The sequence below is a fragment of the Tamandua tetradactyla genome, chromosome 2, assembly GCF_023851605.1.
Source record: "Tamandua tetradactyla isolate mTamTet1 chromosome 2, mTamTet1.pri, whole genome shotgun sequence".
In the NCBI taxonomy this organism is placed as follows: Eukaryota; Metazoa; Chordata; class Mammalia; order Pilosa; family Myrmecophagidae; genus Tamandua; species Tamandua tetradactyla.
Genome location: NC_135328.1, coordinates 126,442,030 through 126,465,277, shown reverse-complemented (window position 1 = coordinate 126,465,277; position 23,248 = coordinate 126,442,030). Strand labels below are relative to the sequence as shown.

Here is a 23,248-nt window from a genome sequence, read left to right as displayed (position 1 = left end):
TTAAAGAATACAAAGAGAAAGAGGGAAAAGAATACATACATCTGACAAATAAAATAAAAAAGATAAAATGGTGGAATGAAGAAACACCTTTTCAGTAATAACTTTGAATGTCAACAGACTGAATTTACCAGTTAAAAGATACAGATTGGCAGAATGGATTAAGAAACATAATCCAGCTATATGCTTCTTATGAGAGAATCATCTTAGACATGAGGATACAAATAGATTGAAAGTGAAAGGATGGAAAAAGATGTTCCATGAAAGTTTTAACCAAAAGAAAACAGAAGTAGCTATACTAATGTCAGAAAAAATAGGATTTAAATGTAAGGACATCATAAGAGGCAAAGATGGACACTATATACTAATTAAAGGGTCAATTCACCAAGAAGATATTACAGTCATAAATGTTTATGCTCCTAATCAAGGAGCTCCAAAGTACCTGAGGCAGACATTGGCAAAGCTGAAGAGAGTGATAGATCTTTCAACAATAATAGTAGGAGACTTCAATACAATACTTTCTTCTACAGATAGAACAACAAGACAGAAGATCAACAAGGAAATAGAGAATTTAAATAACTTGATAAATGGATTAGACCTAACAGACATATATACCTCATTGCACCCTGTTCTATTTTGCTAGCTACCAGAATGCAATATACCAGAAATGGAATGGCTTTTAAAGGGGGGATTTAATAGGTTGCTAGTCTGCAGTTGTAAGGCCAAGAAAATGTCCCAATTAAAGTAAGTCTATAGAAGTTTCCAATCTAAGGCATCCAGGGAAAGCTACCTTGGTTCAAGAAGGCTGGTGTAGTTCAGGGTTTCTCTCTCAAGTGAAAAGGCACATGGTGAACATGGTCAGGGTTTCTCTCTCATCTGGAAAGACATGTGGGGTATATGGCATCATCTGCTAGCTTCTCTCCTAACTTCCTGTTTCATGCAGCTCCCCAGGAGGCATTTTCCTTCTTCATCTCCAAAGGTCATTGGCTGGTGGACTCTGCTTCTCATGGCTATGTGTTCTGCTCTCTCAGAATCTCCTGCTTTTTACAAAATGTTTCCCCTTTTATAGGATTCCAGTAGACTAATCAGGACCCACGTGGAATGGGTGGAGATATGTCTCCACTTAATCCAGCTTAACAACCACTCTTGACTGAGTCACAACTCCATGGAGATGATCTAATTGATGTTTCAAACATACAATACCTTATAAGGATTGGAAGAAATGGTTACCTTTACAAAATGGGATTAGGATTAAAGCACTGCATTTCTAGTGTACACACATCCTTTTAAACCAGAACTTTCCACCCTCTGGACCCTAAAAAAGACATGTTTTTCCCATGTTCAAAATACATTAATTCCATCACAAAATCAGAAAACTTAAACCATTCCAGTAACATTACAAATACAATGCAAAGCTAAAACCAGTACAAAGTCACTTACATGCATGGCCTGTTCTAAAACAAAGTTCTCCTCTAGCTATGGTCCTTTGAAAACTCAAAACAAGTTTCTTAATGCCAACATACAAAGGAGGAGCAGTCATAGAATACATATACTCATTTCCATAGGGAAGAAGGAAGAGTAGTTACTGGACCCATATAGTTTAAAAAACCCACAGGGCAAAGTTCTTTAGACTTTAAAATCTGAGAATCCTTTCTCTTTGGGGCTTTTGAAAGCAGCAATCCCTTTTCCAAGGGCCTACAGAGAGGCCTGCCTCTCTCTGAATGCAATCTTGGGGGACTTTGGGGAGACCACTTTTTTCTCAGCTCCACCCTCTCCAAACATTGGGGCCACACCCAGGCTCTTTGCCATCTCCAGGGCACATGCTCAACCCCTCCATGTGGTGGTAGCCAGGCTCTCCCCAAAGCCCAAGGAATGTGTTTCACCCTTTCCAAAGCCTGAAGTGGCATGACTCTTCCACTGAAATGAGGTCCCTTTGGGGTACGCTCACTCTCTATATAGGCTTGAGTGGGTCTGCTCTACTGGCCTGAGTCTTCTTAACTTCAGACCCCAGCCTCCTTGGCTTTGCTATGAAGTTATTTTGCCTTCAATGTGTCCCTTCTCTGTCCCTGTCAGTCTTGAGGGGCAGTAGTTTTCTTTATACAGAGCCTGCAATACACTTGTTGGCTTTCTATGCAGTAGCCTTGGATCATGCACATCGGACAGAAGGAATTTCCACAAACCCTGGATAACTCCAGGTCCAATCCTGGCTTTCTTTGAAATGGTTGGCTGGCTCCACATTTGGTTAAATCCTCATGCAGGACACTATTCTCTGGGGCCTTACTTTTTAGAGGCCAAGAATTTTCCAGAACTTCAATTTATGGTTTTGGTGTACCCAAGAGTCCAGTTCTTATCTCATTTCTTTCCTGTCACATTTCACTATACTGCAAGGGAAAACAAGGCTGGGCTTTCCACATTTAATTTGGAAATCTCTCCTGCTAAATATCCAAGTTCATGGCTTTTAAAATCTGAATTTCAAACAAAGCCGCTGTCAATTTTGCCAGGTTACCTGCCATTTTAAAACAAGGATTGCCTTTCTTCCAGTTTGCAATAACACATGCCTCATTTTGTGTCTTTAGAGTCTGCCTTCCTACCAATAATCTCTTCAAAGGATTCTAGGCCTTCTCTATCAGGCTCCTTGCAACTAACTCATCCAAAATCTTCTTCTTATCCATTTAAAAAGACATTCCAACAGGTTTGGCATTTGCAACCTGCAGCAGCACCACACTCTTCTCAGTACCAAAACGTTCTAGTTTGCTAGTTGCCAGAATGCAATATACCAGAAATGGAGTGGCTTTTAAAAAAGGGAATTTAATAAGTTGCTAGTTTACAGTTCTAAGGCCAAGAAAATATCCCAATTAAAGCAAGTCTATAGAAACATCCAATCAAAGGCATCCAGGGAAAGATACCTTAGTTCAAGAAGGCTAATGAAGTTCAGGGTTTCTCTCCTAAGTGAGAAGGCACATGGTGAACACAGTCAGGGTTTCTCTCTCATCTGGAAATGCAGGTGGTGAACATGGCATCATCTGCTAGCTTTCTATCCTGGCTTCCTGTTTCATGAAGTTCTTTGAGGAAATCAATAAAATTGATTGGCCACTAGCAAGACTGACAAAGAAAGAAAGAGAGAAGATGCAAATAAGCAAAATCAGAAATGAGAAGGGGTGCATTACCAGAGACTATGAAGAAATTTAAAAAATCATAAGAGGATACTATGAACAACTACACACCAACAAACTAGATAACTTAGATGAAATGGACTAATTCCTGGAGACACACAAAGAAGCTACACTAACTCAGGAAGAAATAGAAGATTTCAACAGCCAATCACAAGTAAAGAGATTCAATCGGTCATCAAAAATCTTCCTATGAAGAAAAACTCAAGACCAGATGGCTTCAAGGTGAATTTTATCAAAAATTCCATAAAGATGTAACACCAATCCTGCTCAAACATTTTCAAAAAAAATGAGGGAAAAGGAAACCTACCTAACTCATTTTATGAAGCTAATATTATTTTAATACCAAAACCAGGTAAAGATTCTATAAGAAAAGAAAACTACAGGCCAATCTTTCTAATGAACACAGATGTAAAAATTCTCAATAAAATATTAGCAAATCAAATGCAACAGCAAATAAAAGAATTATAGAACATGACCAAGTGGGGTCTGTACCAAGAATCCAAGGATGATTCAACACAAGAAAATCAATTAATGTAATACAGCACTTTAACAAATTGAAAGGTAAAAATCACATTATCATCTTGGTTGATGCTGAAAAAGCATTCGACAAAATTCAGCATCCTTTTATGATAAAAACACTCCAAAAGATAGGCACCAAAGGTAACTGCCTCAATATGATAAAGGGAATATATGAAAAAAACAATAGCTAGCATCGTACTCAATGGAGAGAGACTGAAAGCTTTCCCCTTAAGATCACGTACAAGACAAGGATGCCCACTGTCACCACTATTATTCAACATTGTGCTAGAAGTTCTAGCTAGAGCAATTAGGCAGGACAAAGAAATAAAAGGCATCCAAATTACAAAGGAAGAAGCAAAATTCTCATTATTTGAAGATGATATGATAATATACTTGGAAGATCTAAGAAATCTGCAGCAAAGTTACTTGAGCCAATAAACAAATTCAGCAACGTGGTGGGATATAAAATTAATGGGCAAAATCAGTAACATTTCTATACACAAGCATTGACCTAGCTGAGGAGTCAGTTAAGGAAAAAAAATCACTCAAAATAGCAACTAAAAGAATCAAATACTCAGGAATGAACTTAACGAGGGATGTAAAGGACTTGTACACCAAAAAACTACATAACATTGCTAAAAGAAAACAAAGAGATCTAAATAGGTGGAAAGATATTCCCTGCTCACGGACAGGAAGGCTAAATATAGTTAAGATGTCAATTCTCCCCAAATTGTTGTACAGATTCAACACAGTACCAATCAAAATTCCAACAATCTACTTTTGAAGATTTGGAAAAGTTAACTACCAAATTCATCTGGAAAGGAAAGAAACCCTGAATAGCTAAAAGCATCCTAAAAAAGAAGAATGAAACGGGAGGATTAACACTCCCTGACTTTAAAACCTATTATAAAGCCACATTGGTCAAAACAGCACAGTATTGGCACAAAGACAGAAGCATTGACCAACAGAATTGAATAGAGAGAGCAGAAATAGAACACCAAATCTATGCTCAACTGATTTTTGACAAGGCCCTCAAATCCTCTGAACTGGAACAAAATAGTCTTTTCAATAATTGAGCATGGAAGAATTGGATATCAATAACCAAGAGAATGAAAGAGGACCCCTTTCACCCACACAAAAATTAACTCCAAGAGGATCAAACACCTAAATATAAGAACTAACACCATAAAGCTTCTAGAAGAAATTGTAGAGAAACATCTTCAAGACCTAGTAATAGGACATAGTTTCCTAAATTTTACATCCAAAGCACAAGCAACAAAAGAAAAAATGGACAAACGGGAACTCCTCAAAATCAAATGCTTCTATACTTCAAAAGACTTTTGTCAAAAAGGTGAAGACACAGTCAATGTAATGGGAGAAAATATTTGGAAATCACATACCAAACACTGGTTTGAATTTCTGTATATACAAAGAAATCACACAACTCAACAATAAAAGAGCAAACAACCCAAAATGGTCTAAAGTTATGAATAGGCATTTTTCTGCAGCGCAAACACAGATGTCTGAAAATCACATGGAGAAATGCTCATTTTTATTAGCTATGAGGGAAATGCAGTTCAAGACAACAATGAGATATCACCCCACACCTATAAGAATGGCTGCTATTAAACAAACAGGAAACTATAAATGTTAGAGAAGATGTGGAGAAATTGGGACACTTATGCACTGCTGCTGGGAATGTATAATGGTACAGCCACTATGGAAGACTGTTTGGCTGTTCCATAGGAAACTGATCATCGAGTTGCTCCATGATGCACAAATAGCACTACTTGGTACATACCCAGAAGAGTTGAAAGCAATGACAGAAACAGATATTTGCACACTGATTTTCATAGCAGCATTATTCAAAATCGCCAAAAGATGGAAACAAATCACATGTGCATCAACAGATGATTGGATCAACAAAATGTGGTATTACATATGATGGAATGTCTATATTATTAAAATTAAAATATTCACCATTTCTGAGTCATTATTAGCATTATAGTCACATTACATGCGAGATTCAAATACTTTGTCCTTGCATTGATTATGTCTTTGGTTTGTTTGAATTAGGCTTCTATGACAGAGGTATAATTTTCCTCTACATGAATATCATCTCAATATTGCAGCCACTTGTCTCTGCTGGTACTGCCTTATGGGATGAAAGTGGTTTCCTCAGGCTAGTCCACTACTGGTCCTCAATGGGGCAGGTTGTTCACAGGCCATGGGTATGAAGATGATTCCCTGAACTGATATTTGTGCCAGTATCTCTCTTGTGAGTGCTGCCTGGACTTTCTGGTAGCTCTTAGTATGTGTGTGTGTGTGTGTGCACGTGTGTGTGGGCATGCACGCGTGTGTGTGTGTTGGGGGATAGAATGGCTTGGCGGGGAAGGAGAACCCTGACTCTGGTGATTTATCAGAAGAGTTCCCAAGTAATTCAAGTTGCCAGGAACATCCAGCTCACAAAATGTTGTTAGACGGACTCTGTTTTGATCTTGAAGAGGAATAAACCTACCAGCATTGTCTTTTATTCCTAGGTTAGGGATCAAAAATTGCCTGGTATGAGTCACCTTTTTGTGTTCAGTTCAGTATGGGCATAAGATGTCCTGTTGCTGCTGCATTATTCCCCCAATCTTGAGATCCCAAACCATTTTATTTCCTTCATCACCCTTCAGAGTTGAACTTTGAGTGTCCATTGCATCATTTTCCAGGTTTCATAGCTGTGCTTACAGAAAGGGAGTAAGGAAAAAAAGTATATGTCCCCATTGTCTGAATAGGATGTGGGATAATAGAACATTAAATCACATGATTAGTGCTCAGAAAGGGTCATATAGTTTTCATAGGAGAATGTGGAAGAAAACACACCTCCACTGCTGAAATATTTAAAGAAATAAATGAGTATGTGACGTGTAATCTAAGAATTATGGATGACAAGGACAGAGAATAAGAATAAAAACAAAGTAGGTCCATTTATATCATAATTCATGAGTTTCACCTTGAAATATGAAGCCTGAAATCATGGGTCATTGAAATAAAGAGGACTTGAACTTATAAATGTGTGAAATAAGAAATTATCATTCTGCAATACTGTCAATGGAGAACTTTGAAATTCATCTTGGTTCCAGAAGGAAAAAAAAATTGAACTGATCTATAAATAGGTGGGTGATAGATGGTTGAAGAGTATTTTCCAGTGTGTGTGATAATACAGCTTGTGAGTTCCTGTCTTCAGTCAACTAAAATTGATGAGGTTCTACACACAGCTTTGTTTTATCACCAACAGAAATGTTGACAAAGATAAGCTAATTCATCAGAGTTCATTCATATGCACTCAGTAAAAAAAAACAGTTTTTCAAACAAAGAAAGGAAGCACCAGCCTACTCTAACTTCTGAACAGAATGCGGGCGGTGGCAATGAAGTTTATACCCCATTGGCCAACATCCAAAAGAGATAAACCTATACTATGAACAAATCAGTTTTTTAACCCAATGTAGTTAAATAGGAGACTCCAGAGGGACCATGGAATGACCTTCAACAGTTGGGAGTCAGAAAGTATATTTAGCTTGGTTTGAGTTTCTAATGAAGGATTCTGAAGAAAGCATAATGTGGTGTGGACCATTTCTAGATTAGTTGCTCTTTCTGAGGTGGGAATAGAAGAAGTGGGGGTTAAACAGAAATTAGGTACTATCATGAGTAGAAGGTAGCTTAGTAATTGGGTGTACCTGGTGAGTGGGTGTAGCAAAGTGGGTCTCGGCATCATGGGTGAGAAATGAGAAGTCTCTAGGAGGGGGTCCTTATTGTATTTTACAGCTCCTGTAAGACCTTGGGAGAAACTAGGTCTTCTCTGATTTTGCAGCTGTTTTATCTGTGTGTGTTTCCCAGTGTAAATAATGCAGAGCTGCTATTTTGCTTTCTTGTCAGAATTTATTTGCACACTTTTTATTCTCTTAGTATAAAAGTCCAGGGGCAATGAACACATGGCTACCAAGGGGCACCCTGCACACTGCACACCTCATCTAAGTCTAAAAATAATAATAATCAAAACTTCACATGTTGGACAACTCTGACTCTTAGTCTCTTTCTAATGCTTAGACTGTTTCTTGAGACTTAGAATATGGATAGCAACGAGGCTGTGGGTGAAAAGTGTCAATTGCCACAACTAGGAAGGATTGGCAGCAACTGAAGCATTAATGGAGAAGCAATATATCAAACATGGAAAGGAATATGATAAGTAAAAAATAGGGAAAATAACTATTGCTATATTTGGAGTACAAAAGGAAAGTGAAGCAGTGAGGAGATGAGAAACAGAAAAAATTAAACACATATATGTCCCTTGAATGGAGCAGCCAGCAGGCCAACAAGCAGCATTTATTGCAGTTCTTTCTTTCCCAAATATTCTTAAGTTCCACCCTTTTTATGTACCTACCTGGAAGAAGGAACTTGCATTCATTCCTCAACTTCACAGATAAAAACATAACCTTCCCGCTCCTTTCTCCAAGAGACGTCTTTTGCTTAGGTATAATGCCTACAGCATTTTCCATGTTGTAGTATTGCACTTATTTCCCAAAGCACCTACGTACATTTAATAGGCATTCACTGATACAATCTTCTGTTCCATTTTTAGAAACATATGTAAGATTGTAGAAGTCTGCACACGTAAATTTAGAAGTAGTCACCTGACTTTGTTTTACCAAGGAAATGTGATAAGAAGTAGAGTGCATAACTTCCAGGAGGAAGCATTTAATTCTCAGGTTTTGTTTGACTTTCCAGAACTGTCTTCCCCTATCATGGGAGCATATGTGGCAATGGAGATTCCCTAAAGAAGTTTGCATTACCATTACAATATGTAGAGGATATTTGTCTCAGGGTATCACAAGGCAGATGGACTGGACTTTGTATGTGCAAAAAAATTAACATTAAGGCACAAATGATGATCTTCAGTTGTTACTTCAGTATCCTCTTACTTATCCTGATCAATACAGCCAATCACATTATTATGGTCAAAATCAATAGCATTACTTCTAGCCATAACCATAACCATCTGGATTCCTTATATTTTGTCATCAATGCCACCCAGAATCCTTTTCTTAATTAATATTTGATAATGCCATCTGGTAATCACTTCAAAGATTGTGATAAATCAGGGAATGTATGTCTTACACATCATTGTAAGTGCTCTTGATACTTCTTGCAGAACAAGGGTCATGAAGATGTTCAGTAAATCTAAATTAAAATTTCCAACTCAATTAATTGAGCTGAATTGCTAGTTGTCTTTCATATTTATGTCCCATAGACAAAAATTTGCTTAGATTTACACAAAGTTGTATTTCTACAGTTTCATAACAATGGAAATATTATTGAGAATCTATAAGGTACTTAGAAATTTTATATAAATTTTGAACTAAAATTAATATGATCTATATTTAATATTGATAGAAAATATTGCAGTAAATATTTATATCTTTGGCCCTATGAAGATTAAATTTAGAGATTTAGCTGGCTCAAGGTTGACTGCCTACATATCCTGTGTATTCAAATATTGCAGAATCATCACACTGTGGTGATTTCATCTTCTGAAATGTCCAAATATAGGGAGATAAGAGCACTAACACAAATATGTGCAAATTATCTCCTTAGTGTTTCAGTTTTCATTCCTAAGGTCAAATTAAAAATAATTATTTTTTCATATATACAAAGAACTCAGAGAAACTCCAGGGTAATTACCTTCCCTTCAGGCTTCTATAAGAGAATCTTTGAAACCAAATTATCTTTATTTTTTTAAAGTTAATGCTCAAATAATATATAAATCAGAATTTGCTTATTCTAGAGTGTCTAGCTTATGGTGCTTATGTTGCTTGAGAAGTGATAATTTATGTTCTTCAATAATGAACTGTCACTATCATTTTCCCATAATGAAATAGACATTGAACACTTATCATGTGCCAAATATGGGGATATTGTATTTGTACATATTTTCCACAAGATGATATGTAATGACATAATGAAAAGACACAAGTTTTTATACCATATATGAGCTAAACCCACATATTTGCAGTGACATTTGAAAGACAGCCTGTTCTTGACCTCTGTAGACTAGAGAATCAAAGAAGTCATTTCCAAGTTCTTTTTCGTCCAAAGTTAATGATCTATTTTTCATATGCTGATCTTCCTCCTCAGAAGTCTTTGCAGAGCATCTTTTGCTTCTTTGTTCCTCAGGGTGTAGATGAGAGGATTTAACAATGGTGTGACCACAGTGTACAAGAAGGTGAAGAACTTGCCATATTTTGAAGAAAATTTGCTCTTAGGGTTTGCGTAAACCATTGTAACTGTCCCATAAAACATGAAGACCACAAGAAGGTGGGAGGAGCAGGTAGCAATGGCTTTCTGCCTTCCCTCCTCTGATTTGATTTTCCCAAGAGCTTGAGCTATGTAGCCATTGGAAGTTAGAATCAACCCCACTGGCACGATGGTGAAGAGGACAGCAGATATGGTCATCTGCCACTCATTGGAGGAAGTATCTCCACAGGCAAGATGTATGAGTGCAGGGACCTCACATAGAAAGTCATCCACGCGGTGGTGGGCACAGAAGGGAAGATGGAGTGTGATGGGGGATTGAATCATGGATTCCACCAGGCCAGAGAACCAAGCCATGAGTGCCAGCTTCCAACAAAAATGAGGGTGGATGATTGTGGTATAGTGTAGTGGCTGACAGACAGCTATGTAGCGATCATAGGCCATCACCACCAGCAAGATACATTCTGTAGCACCCAGACAGAGAAAGACAAACAGTTGAATGACACAGCCTGTGTAGGTTATGGTCTTTTCTGGCCCCCAAAAGTTTAACAGCATCTGAGGCACAGTGGTTGTAGTAAAGCAGAGTTCCAGGAAGGAAAGATTGCTAAGAAAGAAATACATGGGGGTGTAGAGGTGAGCATCTGTGCAAGAGAGTAAAATAATGGTCAAGTTTCCTAGGATGATCATGGTGTAGAATACGATGACAACCCAGAAGAGAATCATTTCTAGCTGGGGCCATTCAGATAAGCCAAGAAGGATGAAACCAACTGGGAAACTCTCATTGGTCATTCCTGTTGGGTTTGACATTGGGTTTAGAAAAAATTGTAAGTACCATGTTGCAAACTGATTCTGTGGATCTTTTTAGAGAGGGCCACATTTCTCCCAAATGCAGAACATATGGACATTTTCCCTTATCTTAAGCCAATGTGATATAATCTTTCCTTTCAAAAGACCATGTTGTTAATGCAAACAAAAAGCCTTTGTATAAACAAACTCTTGGAATTCATCTCTAAAACCTGCAATCACAGCATCCACAGTCACATCCTCCTGATCACTTTAGATCACTTGCATTTCTTCCTAGGTTATTCTTTCAGTCATGTGTGCTGTATCTATTCTAAAATATCTATTAGAAAATGCAAAACTGATAGCATTTTTCAAATAAATAGACCCCAAGAGGAAGACAGTATTATCTCACAACATTTTATGACATTACTAGAACATGTATAATGGAGATAATCCCACTTACAAGGCCTCCTGGTCTCAGCAGTGTGTTAATATAGTCTCAAAAATGAGATCCTGTATGAAATACCATTCTTTGATTGACTTAAGAAGCCCCTTGGCATAGGAGCCATACCAGCTTTTAAATAATGCAAACCTAGGAGTAATTTCTGGTTCTTTTACCTTACATGAGTCTATTAAAATTGCTTTCAGTAAATAACTTAAAAATCTAGAGCCACTAATCTCATCTACAAAAGAGTTCTAATAACTTCCACTTTATTCTTAAAGGGGATAACAGTGAAATGGTGTCTACTATTTGTTCTCTAAGCAGTAATAAGCACGCTAAGCAGTAATAAAACTAGGAGAATAGAAGCATCATAATTTCTGTCTAATTTGTCTCCACAAATATCCATTATTTTCATTATCATTAATCAATTAGGTATATAATAAAAACTTAGCTATGAGCCATATTTTAAACAGAGAAATGAAAAAGTGTCAAAAACATGACATCTGTAACTGCTAAAGGCTCTACTTCATGAGCGGGGGGGAAAGTTGACACAAAGACAATAGCTAAATACTATCTTGGGATATTCTGGGTGGGGGATATTGTCATGGAATATTGATTTTATGTTTTCAGGTATTGCTGAATAGTTTAGAGGAAATAAAGAATATGACAGGCTCAAATTATGCTAATAAGTAAAAGAAGTTTGAGTCATGGGTTGGGACATTTTGAAAGGAGTCATAGTAAGCAAAAAATTGAAGAAACATTATTTGGAGGAATTTCTATTCCATAGCAATTTCTTTCTTATTTATTCAGTGTCATATTTGTGCCAAGCATTGTGCTGTTATCTAAGCTTAGACTGTGAAAAACATGAAATCCTGCTTTTATAGATCTCATGAAACCCAGAAGACAAAAATCATAAGTAAATACATAAATAAGAGGAATTCAGCAATTTCATATGATAAGTTTTAAAAAGGAGAAAAATAGTTTATTATAATTGAAGATAAAAATACAGGATGCAAGAACCGGAGGGTAATGATTTCATTACAGGGAGGAGGAAAAGCAAAAACTCTCTTACGGTAAAAGTGTGTCAGAAAGAAATTGCTGGTGCAACTGGGGAAGCAAGTGGACCGTGCACACTGCATCAGATGAACTCAGCTTCTCTCTTCTCACTTCCCAGGACAGTCCTCCTGAACTCATTCCATTATTTTTCTCTACAAGGTACCTTAATTATACAATGTTTATTCTTTCTCCTTCAGGCTGTACCACTTGCTCTGTTTCCTCAGTATCAACATGACATTTATTTAATTCACTTACCTAGCTTGTCTCATAATGCAATATTATCCTAAATTGCATAGTTCGGGCAAAAATTTTCCAATTGTCCATCTTTGATTTTGTTTTTAAAATACCATGAGTTTGGGATTTCCTTATACAAACAAAAAATACATTCAAGTCAGTGGTATTCAGTGGTATTTTGGGGCTAAAATTAGACTGAATGATGTTTTTAAATAGTTATCTTTTTCACTACATAAATGCCTTTTATGAACACTATAGCTAATTTAAGATGTATAGAGAGAGCAAAAAGAAGAAAGTAAAAGCAATACATAATCCCATCATGGAAATATCAAATATAGGGATTTGGTTTCTTATTTCTAATGTTTTGAGTAATAAATAAGGTATATATATATGTATATATATATATATATATATGTACTTTACATGGCATATAAGATATAAAAGATTTAGATTACAATATGGCTGTATGTAGCTCTAAATTTACTTACAGTTTATAATTATGTATGTGTTTTTATGTCTTATAGTGCCTATAGAAAGATCTCACTTTTGAATATCATTTAATGTTTTATAATATTTCATCTTGGTAAAACATAAAGCAAATTTCATCCTATTTCCAAAGTAGGCTCACAATATTTTTCCTCATCTAAATGTATACTAAAATTAATAGCTCTGTGGAAAACTCACATTACCAGAGAAAACATACTTATTTGATTAATGTGTTCAGGCTGATTTCCATCAAGGATTTACCAAAACCATGTATCACAGATATAGGCAGGTGCTTGAGTCTTCAATCTTTACTCACAACATCACTGCAAATCATTTATTTTTCTTCTCTTCAGTAAAAAGAGTGGTACTTCGTTATTGGTTTTGCTTCCACTTTTATCATTACTGCATTCCTTTTAATTCACTGGTCATTTGTGAAGTTTTCTTCACTGAAATTTTTTGGTGTGCCAAGCTTCCATTCTTAACTGATATATTTATCCTTTTCTGATTCATTTGTAAGAGTTTATAAATGACTAAAATGTAGCCTTCATTTTTTTAATAGGGTCCACAAAAATACCCCACTTATAAAACTTGTTTTAATATTGTTTGCCTCTTAATCTTCTCCTCAGGATTTTTGTCCTTTATTCAAACTCTCAATTTCTATCCCACAGTATTTTCTTTATTGCTTATGCATGTAGTGTAGGTAAAATTTTACCCAATTTTTTTGGTCTAGAATGTTTAATTTTCTGTCTAAACATTTAATCATATTGATTATTTATTATTTTAATGACGGAATAGGATATAAAATGTATAACTAACTAGTTGCTAAATTTTCCCAGATCTAGAATTCAATGGAATCATGGCAAGAGCCACACATTCCATTCCTGTGTTATGGGAAAAAAATTGATCCAATCTCTCTTCTTCTCTCTTTCTTTCTCACTTTTATTTTTATTTTCATCAGATTATGACAATAGAAACTTCCAGTGATTTTATTAAGTAATAGTCAATAGATTTACATATAGATTTTAGTTCTAAGTATGCCATAGCTTCATTAACTATGATCCTGTGTCTAACTGAGAATACATAAAATACCCATGCATATGGACTAATGAAACCTTAGGGTCACATTAAAACATATTTTACTGGGTGGGCCGCGGTGGCTCAGCGGGCAAAGTGCTTGCCTGCTATGCCGGAGGACCTCGGTTCGATTCCCGGCCCCAGCCCATGTAACGAAAACGGAGAAACAAAATACAATAAAACAAGAAAAATGTTTAAAAAGATGTTTCCCGGGCGGGCCGCGGTGGCTCAGCGGGCAAGGTGCTTGCCTGCTATGCCGGAGGACCTCGGTTCGATTCCCGGCCCCAGCCCATGTAACAAAAAAACGGAGAAACAGAATACAATAAAACAAGAAAATGTTTAAAGATGTTTCCCTTTCTTCCTTCCTTCCTTCCTTCTCTCTGTCTTTCCTAAAAAAAAAAAAAAAAAAAAAAAAAAGATGTTTCCCTTTCTTCCTCTCTTCCTTCCTTCTATCCTTCCTTCCTTCTCTCTGTCTTTCCTTAAAAAAAAAAAAACAAAAAAAAAAAAACATATTTTACTGAAATATCTGCATTCATGCCTTTCAATATGAAGGATTTTTAAAATATACTGTTGTGATATGATAAATGCAATAAAATTACATTAAAATTTATGAATGTTTTTATGTACAATAAAATTTATGAAGTAAGAGTGATAAAAAAATTTATGAGTGTTTTATGTGAGGGAGTGTTTTTTTGTTTCATTCTGTTTTGTTTTGCTTTTTTCGCATGGGCAGTCTCCAGGAATTGAATCCTGGTCTCAGGCCTGGCATGCAAGAATTCTGCCGCTGAGCCACCACTGCACCACCCTGGGTGTGTTTTAACACAAACATTTTACAGCTAATTTTTTATAGCTCAGAACTCTGAGGCTGACCAGACTATAATAATATCTTGTGCATCTTAAAATACATCCTGCCCCATGAAACTCCACAGAACCTAACACTCATTCCCTTCAATTTTAGGGAAATAGTATGTCTTCTGAATTTATGAAAGTATTATCTTTTCCATTTCCATTTTTGATATTTCCACCTCAGAAACATAAAGTGCTTACCTGGATTGGAAAGCAGGTCAATGGCAGAGTTGGGCAAAACCTAAGATTGCCACACATTGTCTCTGTCCTGGGTTTGAGGTCTCATCTCAGTCTCCTCTATGTTGTCCCATTAAATACATGACATACTGCAGACTAAGGAAGAGGGCCCCAAGATGCTACCATGTTTTTTGCCATTGAGGAAAAGAGCATAAGGAGCACAGAATGAACTGAGCTTCTTAGTAAGTCCCTGGGGTTTTCTATTCCTGCAAGTAATTAAAAGCCAGGCCTAAAATGTGGCAACAACCTGGGAACTGAATGTACACTTCTTTTATTTTCAGCAAATGACTTGAACTATCATTTAAACTGTTATCAGTTGGCTCTTTTAAATAGTCTCCCAATTAGTATAATTAAGAAATTGATTTACTGATCATATATGCCAAAGTTTTTATGAAGCTTTTGTTTATTCACTGCACCAGTGTTTATTTAGCATCTGCTATCTTCCTAAACCTGTGCTAGTGGAGAAAGAAAATAAAAAATAATTAATAAAAAACCTTCTTTCTTATCCTGAAATAGATTAAAAGCAAATGATATTATACAACAAAAAATAGAGGAGATGAAGAATCCAAAACAATGCTTACAAAATAGATTTTTATAATGAGGTTTTGGTATGCAAGGATAAAACAGGATATAAGAAACAACCAAAGTTTTTCTCAGGCATGCAATGATACAGAGCAAAATTACACAGATGACTATAGAACGTTTCATTAATTGTTCTGTGACAACATTTTCAACATGCAGAAAAACCTAAAAGGCTTTAAATAATTCAAAACTAGTTTTTGAAAAAAAAAAGACTTTAATAGTTAGAAATAAAAATGCATTTCTTTAAAATATAAAATTTTCTCTTTAGCCAACAACATATGCTAAATTGTAAAGGAAGAATGAGGCATGGTAAGAAAACATAGCAATAAATCAATAAAAATGTTACACTACAGCTACAAAAATTATTAAAATTTATATTCCTTGAAATAAAAATCTTATAAAAATGGTATTTCTGTGAAAAGAATTCAAGGCATATGCATGAAGTGACAAAGAGGTAAATACAAAACAAAAACACAAAGCAAACAAAGCTTAGGTAATAAATAAAAGACAAAATGAAGTAAAAAAGAAAATTATTTTAAGAAAAAAGAAGAACATATATAGCCAAAAATGCTTAAGGACTTGGAAAAAAGCTTGAAAAAATCATAAGGAAAACACAGTGTGAAAATTTGGAAAAATATAAAAGCTAGTGGAGATTTGGAAGGCACCAAATTATGTCAAACATCATTTAAATTATAATTACTGTGTTAAAATATAAATAAATGACTAGATAGAAAAATGTACTCAGATACATATTTCAAAATATGACATAGGAAAAAACATTGGCTGTAGGCATAAGCTGAGAATTACTTGGAAATCTAGGCAAAAATGTAAATTCATCTATATGGATGGAAATATCAGGCTATTCTCTGTTTTTTATGTAATAAAAATAATTGATAGAATACAACAATATTTACATGGTTTTTAATGTAATATCTTTTAAATAGTATATTATATCTTCAGTTTCTTTTTAGCAGAGGAGTAAATTCAAATGTTTGCTGTGTTAACAAATATAGGACCCATAGGTGCTTTACTGTAATAAAACTGGTTCAGAACAAACATCACTGAGATCACCAAGAGATGAATAAAATTGTTATGTTAAAAATGGTCCATGATGGGACTGAGTCATTTAATAAAAACAGCAGAGGATATGACAAAATATCATTATTAAATTATGTATGACTTGAAATAGAATATAAATGTAACAAACCATGACAAAATTGAAACAACAATATAACAGAAGGTTCCAGAGGTTGGTGAGAGAGATTTGTGAAACATAAATATAGACTACTTCCCCACCAATGTTTACAAGTCTTTCTTTTCATTTTGTATCTCCAAAAACAAATGCTTTTCTTGGCAGAACAGTCTACTCAAATTTTAAAACTGATTAATTATTTAGTGGAGAAATAAGCACACATGTATCATTAAAGTCATTATAAAACATCCTTTAAGGTGAATAATTAAAATCATGAACTCTGTGCCTTTAAGGTGAATAATTAAAATCATGAACTCTGTGCCTTGCACGCAAAGTGATAGGATGTATAAATACGCTAATTACTGTTTTCTTAAGAGGTAGTGAATAGGTGTGTAAATTTAAATAGTAGATATTTAAATATATTTTTCGAACTGTAAAAGCAATCAAAATGGTAACTATCAGGACTTAAACACACAATTATATAATCCATTTGAAACAGAAATAAGTAAAATAAAGGAAGTTAAAGTAAAAGGAAGAATAGCAAAAATAAGATGTCAGAAAGAAATGAAACATTGATGATGTGCTCAGTGGAAATGGAACAAGCCCACATATTAAAAGAGAAATAAAAATAACATTAAAATGATAAATGATATTATTTTTCCTACAACAGGATTTGATTGTTTGTACAGCAATGGAGGGCAGGAAAATTTAAGAAGCAACACAGGAACATTAACATCAAAAATTCATATTGAGATTGCTTCAAATTATTTAATTATCTTGAGTAGACTCTACCTGATCAATATGAGATTTCCATCCATCTTCTTTGTGTCTATTTTAGAGTATGATAACGCTTCATTACACAGATTACATATTTTGTTGACCTTTAATTATATGAGTTTTGTGAGGTTGGTTTTTTGGAATGCATTTATTTTCACTAAATTTTATAATTCTTTAAGAGGAGCTTCTGATATATCTTATCAGTAGCCTCCCAGCCAGCGTATTATTTGCTTTTTATTCATTTCATTCTAATAGATGTTTTATAGCAAATTGATCATATAATCTTTTTAAACAACCCCGTGTATTAGAAATAGTTATTTTTCTAACCAAGCCCTTCAGAATCTTCCCTAGTCTACCTCTCCTAACATCTTTGACCTTTTCCATCTAACTCTGTAGTTTTCCAAGTATCTTAGACATCTTCCTACTTGGGAACCATAACAATGTCATTATTTTTTCAGAATTCTGACAATTGCTATTTTTCCATTTTACATCCCACTTCCTGGATTATTCTTTCTTCAATATTTCAAAGACTATTTTCCGTATGTAACCACCAAAGACCATCTTCTCAGAAAACTTCCCTAAACCCAACCCTCTTCCCAGTAAATTTCCAAACTATTTTTCAGCTGCATGTTCTGTGGAATGGTATCATGTTTATTTATTTATTTCAAACTTCACTTGGAAATTAAGGGTTTTTTGTTAGAGAAATTGTAACAACATAGAAAAATCATTCCCCAAATCCTGATTTTCTATATATACCTCCCTCTGTTATTGACAATTTGCACTAGTATTGTGCATACCTGAAAATTAATGATAGAATATGATTATTCTTCTATTAACTACTGTCCATGGTTTCAATAGGTTTCCTTCCTTGTGCAGTAGTACAGACATATTTTTAAAATTTGTACTCTAGTAAATTATAGAAGCCAAAAATTCTAATTTAACTATATTCAAAAATACAATTCAGTGTTATTATGTTCACAATGTGTTACTGTCACATCATCCATTGCCAAAAACTTCTCATACCACAAATAGAAACTTTAAATAATTTAAGCAATAACTCCCCATTTCTTAACCACCATTCCAGCCCCTGGTAAACTATTTTCTAATTTCTAACACTATAAATTTGATTTGGTCAAATCATAAATATTTTACCATTTGTGTTCACTCAACATGATGTCTTTAAGGAAAGTCCATGTCACAGCATTTATCAGAAATTCATCATTTTCAAGATTGAATAATATTTCATTGCATGCATATGTCACATTTTGCTCATCCATTCTTCAGTTGATAGGCATTTGGGAAGATTCCATCATTTGGCAATCATGGGAATGGTCACTGTATTAGTTCGTTAAGCTGCCAGAATGTAATATGCCAGAAATGTAATGGCTTTTAAAAAGGGAATTAGATAAGTTACAAGTTTACCATTCTAAACCCATAAAAAATATCCAAATTAAGGCACCAACAAGAGGTTACCTTCACTCAGGAAAAGCCAGTGCAATCCAGAAAACCTCTGTTAGCTGGGAAGGCCTGTGGCTAGCATCTGCTAGTGCTTGTTCCTGGTTCCATTACTTCCAGCATTTGATGCCACTGGTTTCCTCTGTAAGCCTCTGACCACTTCAATGGGCTATTCAGAAACACAACTCTGGTTACTCACTAGTTTAGTACATGGCAATGTCTGTTGGGCTCTGCTGTGTCTAGGCATCTGCTCTGTCAGAACTCCAAGCATTTCCAAATATCTGTGTCTCTGACAGCTCTGAAGCATCTCTTCTCTAAGTGCCTGCATTGAGCTTTCTCCAAAATATTTCCTCTATTAAGGGACTCATGTAAACAAATCAAGAGCCACACTTTATGGGTGGGCTCACATCTCCATCTAACCAAAAGGCCACACCTGCAATCAGGCGTGCCACATCTCCATGGAGTTAATCTAATCAAAACGGTTTCCACCTTACAATAGTGAGTCAGCAATAAAGAGCGTGGCTCATTTTTGAATACAGAATAATATCCAAAATTTTGAAATTTTGAAACTTTGAAAATTTGGCACATTCAAACAACTGGATCCCCAAAAAGACATTTCATCATATTCCTTCAACTTGCACTAGTATGTGCACACCTTCATTCAATCACAGTATCACAATTATCTTTCATTCCATCACAATATCACAGTATCTTAAACATTTTCAGTAACAATACAAATCCAATGCAAAGTACTAAGTAGCACAAAATCTCATCAAAGTCAGTTTCAGACGTGGCCTGTAATAAGGTAAAAATTATCATCTGGCTATGGATCTGAAAAACTCAGTACTAGTTTTCTTCTTCCAGTGAACATAGGACAACCTGTCAAAGGATACATGCTTCCATTGACATAGGTAGAAATTAAAAGATAAACAGGAGTCACTGGATACAAACTGTTTCAAGAACCTGCAGAAAAACTATTGGATTTCAACCTCTGAGAGTCACTTATCCTTGGGATTATAGAAAGTTGCAGTATCACTCTCTTCATGTGCCTGAGCAGTGGCCTTCCTTTCTCTCCAAATGCTGAGTGAGTTACAACATGAGGGATCATTGAGTGTACTATGTTTTTCTCAACACTACCCTCTCTAGACATCGGGATAACACCTGCAATCTCTACCATATCTGGGTATATGCTCATAGCCTCCAGAATAATGAGGTGGCAGCCATGTTTCTTCCAATGCTGGTTTAGGTGTTCCACTCTCATTGAAGTCATGGGCATTACAGATCTTCTAGGCATGGAAGCAGAAATACCAACCTCTGTTTCTGGGGCAAATTCACACTTTCCATGTGTATGGATGGATCTGCTTTAATGGCATGAGATTTCAATCTACGCACCTCAGTTTCAATGGTTCTGCCTCTCAAAGCATTAATCCTTCAATTTTGTCTGTTCCTGATCCTTTTAGTTCGTACTTGCAGTGGACATGCTTATACATATCTCACAAAATATTGTTGATTTTCAGTACAGTGTACAAGTCTCAAATCCATAAGACAATAGAATATTACTCAAATCTTTTCTGGATACCTCCACTTCCAATGTTTGCTTGGACTGTAAGATAGCCTGCTTCTATGTTTTGCTACATCCTCACAAGAGGCCCTATTCACTGGGTCTCAATTTCTGGAAGCCCTGGAATTTCCAGACCATCATTTACATTTTCTTTATAGCCAAGTATTCAGGCCTCATTTATCTCTTTCCTCTCATATTTTACTATAAGCTGAAAATAGCAGCCTGACTGCATTTTCCACATTTAGTTTGGAAGTTTCTTGGGCTAAATTACATCACTCTCGCATTCTGTCTTCCATCCACAAAGAATGTCTTCCTTCCAGTTTACATTGTCACATATTTCATTTCAGTTAAAAGCCTTATCAGAAGTATCCTTAAAGCACACATTTCTACCAAGAGTCTCTTGAAGGCATTCTAGACCTTCTCTGTCAAGTCCCTCACAAGTCTTCCAGAATCTTTCTCTTATTCATGAAAAAAGAAGGACATTCCAACATATTTAGCATTTGCAATCAGCAGCAGCATCCCACTTCTCTGGTGTCAAAAGCTGTAATCATTTGTTAAGCTGCTGGAATGCAATAGTATAGAACTCAAACAGCTTTTAAAAAGGAAGTTAATAAGTTATAAGTTTATAATTTGAAGGCTGAAACAATGTCCAAATCAAGGCACCAACAAGAAGGTACCTTCACTTATGAAAATTTGACATCATCTGAAACACCTCAGTTATATGGGAAGCCATATGCTGACATCTACTGATCCTTGTTTCCACTTCCATTTTTTCCATCTTTTAATGACAGTGGTTTCCTATAGAAGCATCTGGGAGTTTTAACTTAGCTCCTCCAGGAAACAACTCTGGGTTCTGGCTTACTTAGCATTGCATGGAAAGAACATGGCAATGTCAGCTGGGATCTATCCGTGTTTAGGCCTCTGCTCTCTGGATTGTCACTCCAAGCACCTGTGTCTCTGTCAGTTGTGAAGCAGCTGATCTTAAAGAGTCTGCATCTGCTTTGAGAATTCTCACAAATGTTTCCCCTTTTAAAGGGCTCTGGTAATCTACTCATGATTTGTGCTGAATAAGTGGAGTCAAATCTCCATATAACCAAAACCACCACCAATATTGAGCATGTTATATTTCCAGGGAGACAATCTAAACAAAACAGTCATGATTCTACAGTATTAAATCAGGATTAGAAGACATGGCTTTCCTCAGATGCACAACACTTTTGAAATAGAACATTCCACCACCTGCACCCCAGAAAAGGCATGTTCTTTCCATATACAAGATACTGTCCTTCCATCGCAATGTCACAAAACCCTTAAACCATTTCAGTAAAAACAATTCATTACAAAGTACTAAATAGAGCTAAGTCTCATAAAAGTCATCTTCAGACATGGCCTGTTAGAATGCAAAAAAAAAAAAAAAATCTGGCTGTGCACCAGAAGAATTCAAAGCAAGTTTTCTTCTTCCAATATACATAGGAGAGACAATCCGAAGATCCATGTTTCCATTGCCATAGGGTGAAATCAAAACATAAACAGAGGTCCCTTTATCCAAACAGTTGCAAACTCTGCAGTCCAAATTCCATTGAATTTCAAATCCTAAAGGTCATTTATGCTCTGGGATTTAGAAATAGCAGCCCCACCCTTTCTAAGGGCCTATGCACTGGATTTGGTTTCTCTCTAAATGCTGTGAGTTGCAAAATTAGGGTACATTTTGGACACTTCCAATTTCTTGGCTCTACACTCTCCAACATTAGGGCAACCCCCAGGGACTCTTCCATCTCTGGGACACATATTTAAATTTTTCAGAAAACTGGGGTGGCTTCCAGGCTCCCCACAAGACCCTGTTATGTGCTCCATGCCCTGTGAGGGCTGGGGTAGCGCAATCTTTCCTGAGCAATGAAGGTGTAAGGTCCACCCTCGAGTTCCAGGCAAAATCACCCTTTCCAAGTTCATGGATGGTTTTGGTGCCATGGCCCGAGGTTTCCTGGTTCCAGGCCACAGACTCCATGGTTCTTGCCTGAAGCAATTTTGCCCTCAAATTGACGCTTTTCTGTCTGTTTAGTCCAGACTTGCATTGAGTCCATTCATACTGGTCTCACAAAAATTTGATGATCTTCCATGTAGCATATACGTCTGAAAGGCATCAGACTATATGACTTTACACATATCTTTTATCGTAACTCTGTCTCCAATGCTCACTTGACCTGTAAGAATCGATTGCTTCCATGCTTGATTAAATTCTCATGAGAGGCCCTATTCCATAGGGTTTGTCACAGCCCTGGATTTTCTGAACCATCATTTTCTGTTTTCTTTGTAGCCAAGTGTTCAGTCTTCAAATTAACTCTTTCCCCTTACATTTTACTATAAGCTGAAAGCAGCAGCCAGACTGCATTTTCCACATTTAGTCTGGAAATTTCTTCTCCTAAATACACAATTCCATCACTCTCACAGTCTTCCTTCCATCCACAAAGAATACGTTCCCTCCAGTTTACAATGACACATTCATCATTTCTCTCTAAAGCTTTATAAGAATTATCTTTAGA

The 23,248-nt window shown here is 35.9% G+C and overlaps 1 protein-coding gene across 1 annotated transcript; it reads right to left on the bottom strand.

Moving 5' to 3' along the window:
- Positions 1 to 9,842: 9,842 nt before the first annotated feature.
- Positions 9,843 to 10,772, bottom strand: LOC143657289 (olfactory receptor 2H1-like). Its single transcript, XM_077129526.1, has one exon. The coding sequence runs from the start codon at positions 10,770 to 10,772 to the stop codon at positions 9,843 to 9,845; it is 930 nt and encodes a 309-aa protein (XP_076985641.1).
- Between the last annotated feature and the right edge of the window lie 12,476 nt (positions 10,773 to 23,248).

What these genes read in the sequence shown, in the direction of transcription:
- LOC143657289 (XM_077129526.1), bottom strand. Translation starts at nt 10,772, where the DNA reads ATGACCAATGAGAGTTTCCCAGTTGGTTTCATCCTTCTTGGCTTATCT.